Genomic DNA, 15,593 nt, shown 5'->3' with positions numbered 1-15,593 from the left:
TGACAGTGCGTACTGATGTGAACTCGCACCATCTGCCCGTGTGTCAGTGCGTACAGATGTGAGCTCGCACCATCTGCCCGTGTGTCAGTGCGTACAGATGTGAGCTCACACCATCTGCCCGTGTGTCAGTGCGTACAGATGTGAGCTCGCACCATCGGCCCGTGTGTCAGTGCGTACAGATGTGAGCTCGCACCATCTGCCCGTGTGTCAGTGCGTACAGATGTGAGCTCACACCATCTGCCCGTGTGTCAGTGCGTACAGATGTGAGCTCGCACCATCGGCCCGTGTGTCAGTGCGTACAGATGTGAGCTCACACCATCTGCCCGTGTGACAGTGCGTACAGATGTGAGCTCGCACCATCGGCCCGTGTGTCAGTGCGTACAGATGTGAGCTCACACCATCTGCCCGTGTGTCAGTGCGTACAGATGTGAACTCGCACCATCGGCCCGTGTGTCAGTGCGTACAGATGTGAGCTCACACCATCTGCCCGTGTGACAGTGCGTACAGATGTGAGCTCGCACCATCTGCCCATGTGACAGTGCGTACAGATGTGAGCTCGCACCATCTGCCCGTGTGACAGTGCGTACAGATGTGAGCTCGCACCATCGGCCCGTGTGTCAGTGCGTACAGATCTGAGCTCACACCATCTGCCCGTGTGACAGTGCGTACAGATGTGAGCTCGCACCATCTGCCCGTGTGACAGTGCGTACAGATGTGAGCTCGCACCATCTGCCCGTGTGACAGTGCGTACAGATGTGAACTCACACCATCGGCCCATGTGACAGTGCGTACAGATGTGAACTCGCACCATCTGTTCGAGTGTCAGTGCGTACAGATGTGAGCTCACACCATCGGCCCGTGTGACAGTGCGTACAGATGTGAACTCGCACCATCTGCCCATGTGACAGTGCGTACAGATGTGAGCTCGCACCATCTGCCCGTGTGACAGTGCGTACAGATGTGAGCTCGCACCATCTGCCCGTGTGACAGTGCGTACAGATGTGAACTCACACCATCGGCCCGTGTGACAGTGCGTACAGATGTGAACTCGCACCATCTGTTCGAGTGTCAGTGCGTACAGATGTGAGCTCACACCATCGGCCCGTGTGACAGTGCGTACAGATGTGAACTCGCACCATCTGCCCGTGTGACAGTGCGTACAGATGTGAACTCGCACCATCTGCCCGTGTGTCAGTGCGTACAGATGTGAGCTCACACCATCTGCCCGTGTGACAGTGCGTACAGATGTGAACTCGCACCATCTGTTCGAGTGTCAGTGCGTACAGATGTGAACTCGCACCATCTGCCCGTGTGACAGTGCGTACAGATGTGAACTCGCACCATCGGCCCGTGTGACAGTGCGTACAGATGTGAGCTCGCACCATCGGCCCGTGTGTCAGTGCGTACAGATGTGAACTCGCACCATCTGCCCGTGTGACAGTGCGTACAGATGTGAACTCGCACCATCTGTCCGAGTGACAGTGCGTACAGATGTGAACTCGCACCATCTGCCCGTGTGTCAGTGCGTACAGATGTGAACTCGCACCATCTGCCCGTGTGACAGTGCGTACAGATGTGAACTCGCACCATCTGCCCGTGTGTCAGTGCGTACAGATGTGAACTCGCACCATCTGCCCGTGTGACAGTGCGTACAGATGTGAACTCGCACCATCGGCCCGTGTGACAGTGCGTACAGATGTGAGCTCGCACCATCTGCCCGTGTGTCAGTGCGTACAGATGTGAACTCGCACCATCTGTCCGAGTGTCAGTGCGTACAGATGTGAACTCGCACCATCTGCCCGTGTGACAGTGCGTACAGATGTGAACTCGCACCATCGGCCCGTGTGACAGTGCGTACAGATGTGAGCTCGCACCATCGGCCCGTGTGACAGTGCGTACAGATGTGAACTCGCACCATCGGCCCGTGTGACAGTGCGTACAGATGTGAGCTCGCACCATCGGCCCGTGTGACAGTGCGTACAGATGTGAACTCGCACCATCGGCCCGTGTGACAGTGCGTACAGATGTGAGCTCACACCATCTGCCCGTGTGACAGTGCGTACAGATGTGAACTCGCACCATCGGCCCGTGTGACAGTGCGTACAGATGTGAGCTCACACCATCTGCCCGTCTGACAGTGCGTACAGATGTGAACTCGCACCATCTGTCCGAGTGTCAGTGCGTACAGATGTGAGCTCACACCATCGGCCCGTGTGACAGTGCGTACAGATGTGAGCTCACACCATCTGCCCGTGTGACAGTGCGTACAGATGTGAGCTCGCACCATCTGCCCGTGTGTCAGTGCGTACAGATGTGAGCTCACACCATCTGCCCGTGTGTCAGTGCGTACAGATGTGAGCTCGCACCATCTGCCCGTGTGTCAGTGCGTACAGATGTGAGCTCACACCATCTGCCCGTGTGACAGTGCGTACAGATGTGAGCTCGCACCATCTGCCCGTGTGTCAGTGCGTACAGATGTGAGCTCACACCATCTGCCCGTGTGTCAGTGCATACAGATGTGAGCTCACACCATCGGCCCGTGTGACAGTGCGTACAGATGTGAACTCGCACCATCTGCCCGTGTGACAGTGCGTACAGATGTGAACTCGCACCATCGGCCCGTGTGACAGTGCATACAGATGTGAACTCGCACCATCGGCCCGTGTGACAGTGCGTACAGATGTGAACTCGCACCATCTGCCCGTGTGTCAGTGCGTACAGATGTGAACTCGCACCATCGGCCCGTGTGACAGTGCGTACAGATGTGAACTCGCACCATCGGCCCGTGTGTCAGTGCGTACAGATGTGAACTCGCACCATCTGCCCGTGCGACAGTGTACAGATGTGAACTCGCACCATCGGCCCGTGTGACAGTGCGTACAGATGTGAACTCGCACCATCTGCCCGTGTGTCAGTGCGTACAGATGTGAACTCGCACCATCTGCCCGTGTGACAGTGCGTACAGATGTGAGCTCGCACCATCTGTCCAAGTGTCAGTGCGTACAGATGTGAACTCGCACCATCTGCCCGTGTGACAGTGCGTACAGATGTGAGCTCACACCATCTGCCCATGTGACAGTGCGTACAGATGTGAGCTCACACCATCTGCCCGTGTGACAGTGCGTACAGATGTGAGCTCGCACCATCTGCCCGTGTGTCAGTGCGTACAGATGTGAACTCGCACCATCTGCCCGTGTGACAGTGCGTACAGATGTGAGCTCACACCATCTGCCCATGTGACAGTGCGTACAGATGTGAACTCACACCATCTGCCCGTGTGACAGTGCGTACAGATGTGAACTCGCACCATCGGCCCGTGTGACAGTGCGTACAGATGTGAACTCGCACCATCTGCCCGTGTGACAGTGCGTACAGATGTGAACTCGCACCATCTGCCCGTGTGTCAGTGCGTACAGATGTGAGCTCGCACCATCTGCCCGTGTGTCAGTGCGTACAGATGTGAACTCGCACCATCTGCCCGTGTGACAGTGCGTACAGATGTGAGCTCGCACCATCTGTCCGAGTGTCAGTGCGTACAGATGTGAACTCGCACCATCTGCCCGTGTGACAGTGCGTACAGATGTGAGCTCGCACCATCTGCCCGTGTGTCAGTGCGTACAGATGTGAACTCGCACCATCTGCCCGTGTGTCAGTGCGTACAGATGTGAGCTCGCACCATCTGCCCGTGTGTCAGTGCGTACAGATGTGAGCTCACACCATCTGCCCGTGTGTCAGTGCGTACAGATGTGAACTCGCACCATCTGCCCGTGTGACAGTGCGTACAGATGTGAGCTCACACCATCTGTCCGAGTGACAGTGCGTACAGATGTGAGCTCGCACCATCTGCCCGTGTGACAGTGCGTACAGATGTGAGCTCGCACCATCTGCCCGTGTGACAGTGCGTACAGATGTGAACTCGCACCATCTGCCCGTGTGACAGTGCGTACAGATGTGAACTCGCACCATCTGCCCGTGTGACAGTGCGTACAGATGTGAACTCGCACCATCTGCCCGTGTGACAGTGCGTACAGATGTGAACTCGCACCATCGGCCCGTGTGACAGTGCGTACAGATGTGAACTCGCACCATCGGCCCGTGTGACAGTGCGTACAGATGTGAGCTCGCACCATCTGCCCGTGTGACAGTGCGTACAGATGTGAACTCGCACCATCGGCCCGTGTGACAGTGCGTACAGATGTGAACTCGCACCATCGGCCCGTGTGACAGTGCGTACAGATGTGAGCTCACACCATCGGCCCGTGTGACAGTGCGTACAGATGTGTGAGATGCGGTGTGATCTCTGCCTGCTTCTACTCGGACCTTTTTTAAATGGAGAACCACAAGTGCAGGTGTGAGAGCCACAGTGCGGGAAATGGCCAATAATGATGAATAAAAGAGAGGCGATATATCAGGAAGTGATGAACTGATGCTTGGGTTTTGGAAGGTTAAAGAAGGTAAGGAATTCCTGTTTTCAGTCCTGGATCAGAATGAGCTCGAGTGATAACTGGAGCGATGAGTTTGATTGCAACACAGGGAGGGAGGAGGGAGACTGGAGGAGGGGTTGTCTGAGCTGCTGGTAATTCCTAATGAGAATGTTCTTGTGCAGACTGCAGGCTGCTCTGGGATTATGTCTATCAGCTACTCGCCGACAGGCGATACGAGCCGTACATCAGGTGGGAAGATAAGGAATCCAAGATCTTTCGTGTGGTGGATCCCAATGGACTGGCGAGTCTCTGGGGGAATCACAAGGTGAGCAGATTTAAGTTTTTGGGGCGAAGAATCCCATCTCTGCAAGGATCATGCTCTCCTTATCAAAGGGATATCCAACCTGATTTTAATTTAAAATTACAATTCTTCATTGACAAACCTCACCTGCTGCACCTTCTATCACCTTCTATTTCAGCAAATGCGTGCCCCCATGAGCCATATTGTTTGTTAAAGGTGTCCCCTATAACTAGAGCCAATATTTCATTTACAGCTTTCAAGGAGCATAGGAGGAGGCCATTCAGCCCTTCGAGCCTGCTCAAGCAGATCATCGCTGATCTGTACCTTAACTCCATTTACCCTCCTTGGTTTCGTAATCCTTAATACCCTTGTCTTACAAAAATCTATCAACCTCAATTTAAAAATGTTCAATTGACCTCGATTTTAGGGTAGGGGAGAGTGTCCTTGGGCCACAGGAGATTCAATGGGTGGGTAGAGTCCATGATAGGGGAGAGTGTACATGGGCTGTGGGAGGAGATTAAATGGGTGGGTAGAGTCCGTGATAGGGGAGCGTGTACATGGGCTGTGGGAGATTAAATGGGTGGGTAGAGTCCATGATAGGGGAGAGTGTACACGGGCTGTGGGAGATTAAATGGGTGGGTAGAGTCCATGATAGGGGAGAGTGTACATAGGCTGTGGGAGGAGATTAAATGGGTGGATAGAGTCCATGATAGGGGAGAGTGTACATGGGCTGTGGGAGATTAAGTGGGTGGGTAGAGTCCATGATAGGGGAGAATGTACATCGGCTGTGGGAGGAGATTAAATGGGTGGGTAGAGTCCATGAAAGGGGAGCGTGTCCATGGGCTGTGGGAGGAGATTAAATGGGTGGGTAGAGTCCGTGATAGGGGAGAGTGTACATGGGCTGTGGGAGATTAAATGGGTGGGTAGAGTCCATGATAGGGGAGAGTGGACATGGGCTGTGGGAGGAGATTAAATGGGTGGGTAGAGTCCATGATAGGGGAGAGTGGACATGGGCTGAGATTGACTGATTTTTGTTGGGCGAGGGTATTAAGGGTTACGGAACCAAGGTGGGTAAATGGAGTTAAGATTCAGATCAGCCCTGATCTCATTGAATGGCGGAACAGGCTCGAGGGGCTGAATGGCCTCCTCCTGTTCCTATGTCAAATGTGAAGAACTCAATCAGCCAGTGGAATGGGTTTAACCATTCTCAGTCGATCTCTACTGTGTCTAAAGGACTCTACACAAAACTGGCCAAAGTTTGCCACTGCACTGTATTAACAACTTCACCTGGAGAGGCTGATGTGGGCTGTGTCTCCGAGGTACCAGTGTCAGTCACATGGGCGAGTGTGGAACTCGGGGGAGAGCATCTTGCCACTGTTACAATTTTTGAAAAAGGTTTTCATTTGCATCCATACAGAACCGAGTGAATATGACTTACGAGAAGATGTCAAGGGCTCTGCGGCACTATTACAAACTGAACATCATCAGGAAGGAACCTGGCCAGAAGCTGCTCTTCAGGTGAGTGGGGCTGTGTCACCTGTCTCGCACCAACTTTGCAAAGTGCTCATGGTCCTGGTCGCAGTTACGGTGCTGGTCGCACTTACGGTGCTGGTCGCAGTTAGGGTGCTGGTGGCAGTTAGGGTGCTGGTGGCAGTTACGGTGCTGGTCGCAGTTACGGTGCTGGTCGCAGTTACGGTGCTGGTGGCAGTTACGGTGCTGGTGGCAGTTACGGTGCTGGTGGCAGTTACGGTGCTGGTCGCAGTTACGGTGCTGGTGGCAGTTACGGTGCTGGTGGCAGTTACGGTGCTGGTGGCAGTTACGGTGCTGGTCGCACTTACGGTGCTGTTCGCAGTTACGGTGCTGGTCGCAGTTACGGTGCTGGTCGCAGTTACGGACCTGGTCTACAGTTACGGTCATGGTCGCAGTTACGCTGCTGGTCGCAGTTACGGTCATGGTTGTAGTTAGGTTCCTGGTTGCAGTTAGGGTCCTGGTCGCAGTTAGAGTCCTGGTCGCAGTTACGTTGCTGGTCGTAGTTACGGTGCTGGTCGCAGTTACGGTGCTGGTCGCAGTTAGGGTCCTGGTTGCAGTTAGGGTCCTGGTCGCAGTTAGGGTCCTGGTCGCAGTTACAGTCCTGGTTGCAGTTACGGTCCTGGTCGCAGTAACGGTGCTGGTCACAGTTACAGCGTTGGTCGCAGTTACGGTCCTGATCACAGTTACAGTCCTGGTCGCAGTTACAGTGCTGGTCACAATTACAGTGCTGGTCGCAGTTACGGTCCTGATCACAGTTACGGTGCTGGTTGCAGTTACGGTGCTGGTTGCAGTTACGGTGCTGGTCGCAGTTACGGTGCTGGTCGCAGTTAGGGTCCTGGTTGCAGTTAGGGTCCTGGTCGCAGTTTCGGTGCTGGTCACAGTTACAGTGCTGGTCGCAGTTAGGGTCCTGGTCGCAGTTAAGGTTGTGGTCACAGTTACGGTCGTGGTCGCAGTTACCGTGCTGGTCACAGTTACGGTGCTGGTCGCAGTTTTGGTTCTGGTCGCAGTTATGGTGCTGGTCGCAGTTATGGTCATGGTTGCAGTTACGGTGCTGGTCGCAGTTACGGTGCTGGTCGCAGTTACGGTGCTGGTCGCAGTTATGGTGCTGGTCGCAGTTACGGTGCTGGTCGCAGTTACGGTGCTGGTCGCAGTTACGGTTGTGGTCGCAGTTACGGTTGTGGTCGCAGTTACGGTGCTGGTCGCAGTTACGGTGCTGATCGCAGTTACGGTGCTGGCCGCAGTTACGGTCCTGGTTGCAGTTACGGTCCTGGTTGCAGTTACGGTCCTGGTTGCAGTTACGGTCCTGGTTGCAGTTACGGTCCTGGTTGCAGTTACGGTCGTGGTCGCAGTTACGGTCCTGGTCGCAGTTACGGTCCTGGTCGCAGTTACGGTGCTGGTTGCAGTTATGATCATGGTCACAGTTACGGAGCTGGTCACACTTACGGTGCTAGTCGCAGTTACGGTGCTGGTCGCAGTTATGGTCCTGGTCACATTAAGGTCCTGGTCGCAATTAGGGTCCTGGTCGCAGTTATGGTGCTGGTCGCAGTTAAGGTCCTGGTCGCAGTTACGGTGGTGGTCACAGTTACGGTCGTGGTCGCAGTTACGGTCCTGGTTGCAGTTATGGTCCTGGTCGCAGTTACAGTCGTGGTCGCAGTTACGGTCATGGTCGCAGTTCCGGTCATGGTCGCAGTTACGGTCATGACCGCAGTTACTGTGCTGGTCACAGTTACGGTGCTGGTCGCAGTTACGGTCCTGGTCGCAGTTATGGTGCTGGTTGCAATTACGGTCGTGGTCGCAGTTATGGTCGTGGTCACAGTTACGGTCATGGTCATAGTTACGGTGCTGGTCGCAGTTACGGTCCTGGTCGCAGTCACGGTGCTGGTCGCAGTTACAGTCATGGTCACAGTTAGGGTGCTGGTCGCAGTTACGATCCTGGTCGCAGTTAGGGACCTTGTCGCAGTTATGGTCCTGGTCACAGTTACGATCCTGGTCGCAGTTACGGCCGTGGTCGCAGTTAAGGTGCTGGTCGAAATTACAGTCCTGGTCGCAGTTACGGTCCTGGTCGCAGTTACGGTCGTGGTTGGAGTCGCAGTTACGATCATGGTCGCAGAAACGGTCGTGGTCGCACATACTGTCCTGGTCGCAGTTACGGTCTTGGTCACAGTTAGGGTCCTGGTCGCAGTTACGGTCTTGGTCGCAGTTAGGGTCCTGGTTGCAGTTATGGTCATGATCGCAGTTAGGGTCCTGGTCGCAGTTACGGTGCTGGTCGCAGTTGCGGTGCTGGTCGCAGTTATGGTGCTGGTCGCAGTTAGGATCCTGGTCGCAGTTACAGTCCTGGTTGCAGTTACGGTCCTGGTCGCAGTAACGGTGCTGGTCACAGTTACAGTTCTGTTCGCAGTTAGGGTCCTGGTCGCAGTTAGGATCCTGGTCGCAGTTATGGTGCTGGTCGCAGTTACGGTCCTGGTCGCAGTTACGGTGCTGGTCACAATTACAGTGCTGGTCGCAGTTATGGTCCTGATCACAGTTAGGGTCCTGGTCGCAGTTACGGTGCTGGTCGCAGTTAGGGTCCTGATTGCAGTTAGGGTCCTGAACGCAGTTTCAGTGCTGGTCACAGTTACAGTGCTGGTCGCAGTTAGGGTCCTGGTCGCAGTTAGGGTCCAGGTCGCAGTTATGGTTCTGGTCGCAGTTACTGTGCTGGTCGCAGTTATGTTCGTGGTTGCAGTTACGGTGCTGGTCGCAGTTACGGTGCTGGTCGCAGTTACGGACCTGGTCTACAGTTACGGTCATGGTCGCAGTTACGGTCATGGTTGTAGTTAGGTTCCTGGTTGCAGTTAGGGTCCTGGTCGCAGTTAGAGTCCTGGTCGCAGTTACGTTGCTGGTCGTAGTTACGGTGCTGGTCGCAGTTACGGTGCTGGTCGCAGTTAGGGTCCTGGTCGCAGTTACAGTCCTGGTTGCAGTTACGGTCCTGGTCGCAGTAACGGTGCTGGTCACAGTTACAGCGTTGGTCGCAGTTACGGTCCTGATCACAGTTACAGTCCTGGTCGCAGTTACGGTGCTGGTCACAATTACAGTGCTGGTCGCAGTTACGGTCCTGATCACAGTTACGGTGCTGGTTGCAGTTACGGTGCTGGTTGCAGTTACGGTGCTGGTCGCAGTTACGGTGCTGGTCGCAGTTAGGGTCCTGGTTGCAGTTAGGGTCCTGGTCGCAGTTTCGGTGCTGGTCACAGTTACAGTGCTGGTCGCAGTTAGGGTCCTGGTCGCAGTTAAGGTTGTGGTCCCAGTTACGGTCGTGGTCGCAGTTACCGTGCTGGTCACAGTTACGGTGCTGGTCGCAGTTTTGGTTCTGGTCGCAGTTATGGTGCTGGTCGCAGTTATGGTCATGGTTGCAGTTACGGTGCTGGTCGCAGTTACGGTGCTGGTCACAGTTACGGACCTGGTCTACAGTTACGGTCATGGTCGCAGTTACGCTGCTGGCCGCAGTTACGGTCACGGTCGCAGTTACAGTCTTGGTCACAGTTAGGGTCCTAGTCGCAGTTACGTTCTTGGTCACAGTTAGGGTCCTGGTCGCAGTTATGGTCCTGATCACAGTTAGGGTCCTGGTCGCAGTTACGGTGCTGGTCACAGTTACGGTGCTGGTCGCCGTGGTGTATGTGCCTTTAAGAGCAATTATGGTGTATGTGCCTTTAAGAGCCCCAGGTGTGCGTAATGCCGGTAATTGCCACTTGGGCTATATAAGCCTGTGTATTGTGTATATCCTTTAGAAACCCCCCCCCCAGACTTGCTTAGTAAATACCTATGAACCAACTCCTGTCTTCAGTGTCTTTATCTACACACGGACACTACAGTGGCGACGACGATGGGATGGGGCGGACGTGTAGTGCTTTACCCCATTGTTCTTTAAGAACTTTCTGAATTCTTCGGACACAAATTGCGGTCCATTATCAGAACATATCTGCTCCGGCAGCCCATTCCTGGCAAATATGGTCCTTAATACTGTGATGGTTTTTTCCGTGGTGGTGGAGGACATCTTTATTACCTCCGGCCACTTGGAGTGTGCATCAACTGCGATTAAGAACATTGAGTCCATAAATAGACCAGCAAAGTCGATGTGCACCCTTTGCCAGGGAGATGAGGGCCACTCCCATGGATGTAGAGGGGCCTGTGGCCACATAATTAATAAGGAAGGGTTGCATAAGTCACCTGAAAAAATTGAAGCAGTTATAAAAGCCCCAGCACCTGAAAATGTTTCACAATTAAGGTCATTCCTGGGATTAATAAATTACTATCATAAATTTTTACCGAACTTATCAACTATTCTACACCCTCTTAATGATCTTCTACAGACAGGAGTGATTTGGAAATGGAACGAAGACTGTAAACGTGCCTTCCATAAATGTAAAGACTTAATCACATCCGAGAAAATTTTGGCTCATTACAACCCATCACTACCAATCAGACTGGCGTGCGATGCATCCCCTTACGGCATAGGAGCGGTATTGTCCCATAGATTCCCTGATGGCTCGGAACGGCCGATAGCTTTTGCGTCACGCTCATTGAACTCAGCTGAGCGTAACTATGCCCAGATAGACAGGGAAGCACTCAGCCTGGTATGGGGAGTGAAGAAATTCAACCATTACCTACACGGACAAAAATTTACCTTGCTGACTGACCATCAACCCCTCATCTCCATATTCAACCCTAAAAAAGGTGTCCCCATTATGACGGCACAAAGACTACAGAGGTGGTCCCTTTTTCTAGGGGCACACCAATACAACATTGAATACAAAGGGTGAAAACAGCATGGGAATGCTGACGGTTTATCACGCCTACCGTTGCCAACGATAGAAGAGGCACCTACAGTAGACCCAGTAGAGATATTCCACTCTACCATAGTGGAATGTCTACCGGTGACAAATTCTGCCATTGAAAGGGAGACAAGAAATGACCCTACTCTCTCACGGGTCTACGATTTAACAGTGAAGGGATGGCCAGCACATGGCGAACCACTGTTGCCAGCATTCTCGCAAAGAAGAGAACAACTGTAGTGTCCGTGTGTAGATAAAGACACTGAAGACAGGAGTTGGTTCATAGGTATTTACTAAGCAAGTCTGGGGGGGGGTTTCTAAAGGATATACACAATACACAGGCTTATATAGCCCAAGTGGCAATTACCGGCATTACGCACACCTGGGGCTCTTAAAGGCACATACACCATAATTGCTCTTAAAGGCACATACGCCACAATTCCTCCCCTTTTAGCTAACTAGTACATCATATTTTAAGTAATTATTAATTACATGTTATATGCAAAATAATATACATTGCTGTATTAATTAATTATAAGTTAGTCTCTCAGGAGGCTTCCTGACTTGGTCCGGATAACGCCTCGGGGGTGTAGTAGTTTCTGGTGGTGTAGTAGGTTCTTCTGGCAAGGCTGATTCGGCTTGAAGGCCAGTGTCGGGTTCATCGGGCTCCAGTATCACCGGATCGGAGGTAGATATGGGTATCTCTACTTCATCGTTAGCTGTATAGAGTGGTGGTGTAGGTTGTCCCTTTTTGGATGACTTGATGATTTGGTCAGCATGGCGCCTTATTATGCTGTCTCCGATGTCCACGGTATACATCAGTGGTCCTAATCGTGTGCAGATAGTTCCAGGCTGCCATTTCTCGGTACGGTAGTCCCGGGCCAAAACCGGTTGGCCTATCTGGAAGGCCCTAGTTGGCCTTTCATTCATGCCCTGAAACTGCCGGTTCTCCACGTCCCTTCGGATGTTGGGCTTGACCAAATCCAGCCGGCACCTTAGGTTTCTATTGTAGAACATCATGGCGGGAGTTTGGTTAGTAACCATATGCGTTGCATTCCTATATGCAAATAAGAAGTTATCCACCTTGTGCTGAAGTTTTATGTCTTCATTACCCATGGCCTTGATGGCCTTCTTGAAGGTCTGGACAAACCTTTCAGCCAATCCATTGGTGGCGGGATGGTATGGGGCGGACGTGTAGTGCTTTACCCCATTGTTCTTTAAGAACTTTCTGAATTCTTCGGACACAAATTGCGGTCCATTATCAGAACATATCTGCTCCGGCAGCCCATTCCTGGCAAATATGGTCCTTAATACTGTGATGGTTTTTTCCGTGGTGGTGGAGGACATCTTTATTACCTCCGGCCACTTGGAGTGTGCATCAACTGCGATTAAGAACATTGAGTCCATAAATGGTGGTGTATGTGCCTTTAAGAGCAATTATGGTGTATGTGCCTTTAAGAGCCCCAGGTGTGCGTAATGCCGGTAATTGCCACTTGGGCTATATAAGCCTGTGTTTTGTGTATATCCTTTAGAAACCCCCCCCCCAGACTTGCTTAGTAAATACCTATGAACCAACTCCTGTCTTCAGTGTCTTTATCTACACACGGACACTACAGTCGCAGTTACGGTGCTGGTCGCAGTTAGGGTCCTGGTTGCAGTTAGGGTCATGGTCGCAGTTACAGTCCTGGTTGCAGTTACTGTGCTGGTCACAGTTACGGTGCTGGTCACACTTACAGCGTTGGTCGCAGTTACGGTCCTGATCACAGTTACGGTCCTGGTCGCAGTTACGGTGCTGGTTACAATTACAGTGCTGGTCGCAGTTACGGTCCTGATCACAGTTAGGGTCCTGGTCACAGTTAGGGTGCTGGTCGTAGGTACGATCCTGGTCGCAGTTAGGGTCCTGGTGGCAGTTAGGGTCATGGTCACAGTTACGGCACTGGTCGCAGTTAGGGTCCTGGTCGCAGTTACGGTCCTGGTCGCAGTTACGGTCCTGGTCGCAGTTACAGCCATGGTCGCAGTTAAGGTGCTGGTCGCAATTACAGTCCTGGTCGCAGTTATGGTCGAGGTCGCAGTTATGGTCGTGGTCGTGGTCGCAGATACGGTTGTGGTCACACTTACGGTCCTGGTCGCAGTTACGGTGCTGGTCGCAGTTACGGTGCTGGTCACAGTTACGGTGCTGGTCGCAGTTACGGTGCTGGTTGCAGTTAGGGTCCTGGTTGCAGTTAGGGTCCTGGTCGCAGTTATGGTGCTGGTCGCGGTTACAGTCCTGGTCGCAGTTACGGTGCTGGTCACAATTACAGTGCTGGTCGCAGTTACGGTCCTGAGCACAGTTAGGGTCCTGGTCGCAGTTTCGGTGCTGTTCACAGTTACAGTGCTGGTCGCAGTTAGGGTCCTGGTCACAGTTAGGGTTCAGGTCGCAGTTATGGTTCTGGTCGCAGTTACGGTGCTGGTCGCAGTTATGGTCTTGGTTGCAGTTACGGTGCTGGTCGGAGTTACGGAGCTGGTCGCAGTTACGGACCTGGTCTACAGTTACGTTCATGGTCGCAGTTACGCTGCTGGGCGCAGTTACGGTCATGGTCGTAGTTAGGTTCCTGGTTGCAGTTAGGGTCCTGGTCGCAGTTAGGGTCCTGGTCGCAGTTACGGTGCTGGTCGCAGTTACGGTGCAGGTCGCAGTTACGGTGCTGGTCGCAGTTAGGGTCCTGGTTGCAGTTAGGGTCCTGGTCGCATTTACAGTCCTGGTTGCAGCTACGGTCTTGGTCACAGTAACGGTGCTGGTCACAGTTACAGTGCTGGTCGCAGTTAGGGTCCAAGTCGCAGTTAAGGTCCTAGTCGCAGTTATGGTGCTGGTCGCAGTTACGGTCCTGGTCGCAGTTACGGTGCTGGTCACAATTACAGTGCTGGTCGCAGTTACGGTCCTGATCACAGTTAGGGTCCTGGTCGCAGTTACGGTGCTGGTCGCAGTTACGGTGCTGGTCGCAGTTAGGGTCCTGGTCGCAGTTAGGGTCCAGGTCGCAGTTATGGTCCTGGTCGCAGTTACGGTCCTGGTCGCAGTTACGGTCCTGGTCGCAGTTACAGCCATGGTCGCAGTTAAGGTGCTGGTCGCAATTACAGTCCTGGTCGCAGTTATGGTCGAGGTCGCAGTTACGGTCGTGGTCGTGGTCGCAGATACGGTTGTGGTCACACTTACGGTCCTGGTCGCAGTTACGGTCTTGGTCGCAGTTACGGTGTTGGTCGCAGTTACGGTGCTGGTCGCAGTTATGGTGCTGGTTGCAGTTAGGGTCCTGGTTGCAGTTAGGGTCCTGGTCGCAGTTATGGTGCTGGTCGCGGTTACAGTCCTGGTCGCAGTTACAGTGCTGGTCACAATTACAGTGCTGGTCGCAGTTACGGTCCTGAGCACAGTTAGGGTCCTGGTCGCAGTTTCGGTGCTGTTCACAGTTACAGTGCTGGTCGCAGTTAGGGTCCTGGTCACAGTTAGGGTTCAGGTCGCAGTTATGGTTCTGGTCGCAGTTACGGTGCTGGTCGCAGTTATGGTCTTGGTTGCAGTTACGGTGCTGGTCGGAGTTACGGAGCTGGTCGCAGTTACGGACCTGGTCTACAGTTACGTTCATGGTCGCAGTTACGCTGCTGGGCGCAGTTACGGTCATGGTCGTAGTTAGGTTCCTGGTTGCAGTTAGGGTCCTGGTCGCAGTTAGGGTCCTGGTCGCAGTTACGGTGCTGGTCGCAGTTACGGTGCAGGTCGCAGTTACGGTGCTGGTCGCAGTTAGGGTCCAAGTCGCAGTTAAGGTCCTAGTCGCAGTTATGGTGCTGGTCGCAGTTACGGTCCTGGTCGCAGTTACGGTGCTGGTCACAATTACAGTGCTGGTCGCAGTTACGGTCCTGATCACAGTTAGGGTCCTGGTCGCAGTTACGGTGCCGGTCGCAGTTACGGTGCTGGTCGCAGTTAGGGTCCTGGTCGCAGTTAGGGTCCAGGTCGCAGTTATGGTCCTGGTCGCAGTTACGGTCCTGGTCGCAGTTACGGTCCTGGTCGCAGTTACAGCCATGGTCGCAGTTAAGGTGCTGGTCGCAATTACAGTCCTGGTCGCAGTTATGGTCGAGGTCGCAGTTACGGTCGTGGTCGTGGTCGCAGATACGGTTGTGGTCACACTTACGGTCCTGGTCGCAGTTACGGTCTTGGTCGCAGTTACGGTGTTGGTCGCAGTTACGGTGCTGGTCGCAGTTATGGTGCTGGTTGCAGTTAGGGTCCTGGTTGCAGTTAGGGTCCTGGTCGCAGTTATGGTGCTGGTCGCGGTTACAGTCCTGGTCGCAGTTACGGTGCTGGTCACAATTACAGTGCTGGTCGCAGTTACGGTCCTGAGCACAGTTAGGGTCCTGGTCGCAGTTTCGGTGCTGTTCACAGTTACAGTGCTGGTCGCAGTTAGGGTCCTGGTCACAGTTAGGGTTCAGGTCGCAGTTATGGTTCTGGTCGCAGTTACGGTGCTGGTCGCAGTTATGGTCTTGGTTGCAGTTACGGTGCTGGTCGGAGTTACGGAGCTG

General features: G+C 53.5%; 1 protein-coding gene across 1 annotated transcript in view; it reads left to right on the top strand.

The window, feature by feature from the left end:
- The first annotated feature begins 4,426 nt into the window (after positions 1 to 4,426).
- The window catches only part of LOC147105424 (transcription factor ETV7-like), a 124,985-nt gene continuing 113,818 nt past the window's right edge, over positions 4,427 to 15,593 (top strand). The window contains exons 1-3 of the mRNA XM_086011729.1: positions 4,427 to 4,454; positions 4,592 to 4,749; positions 6,143 to 6,243. Of these exons, the coding sequence (XP_085867855.1) occupies positions 4,427 to 4,454; positions 4,592 to 4,749; positions 6,143 to 6,243 (287 nt within the window). The remainder of the gene's footprint in view (positions 4,455 to 4,591; positions 4,750 to 6,142; positions 6,244 to 15,593) is intronic.

Source organism: Somniosus microcephalus, chromosome 18, assembly GCF_052327205.1.
Source record: "Somniosus microcephalus isolate GS21.2 chromosome 18, FLI_Smic_1.0, whole genome shotgun sequence".
Classification (NCBI taxonomy): domain Eukaryota; kingdom Metazoa; phylum Chordata; class Chondrichthyes; order Squaliformes; family Somniosidae; genus Somniosus; species Somniosus microcephalus.
Note: the sequence above shows the minus strand (reverse complement) of the source record. Positions and strands in the feature narration are given on the sequence as shown.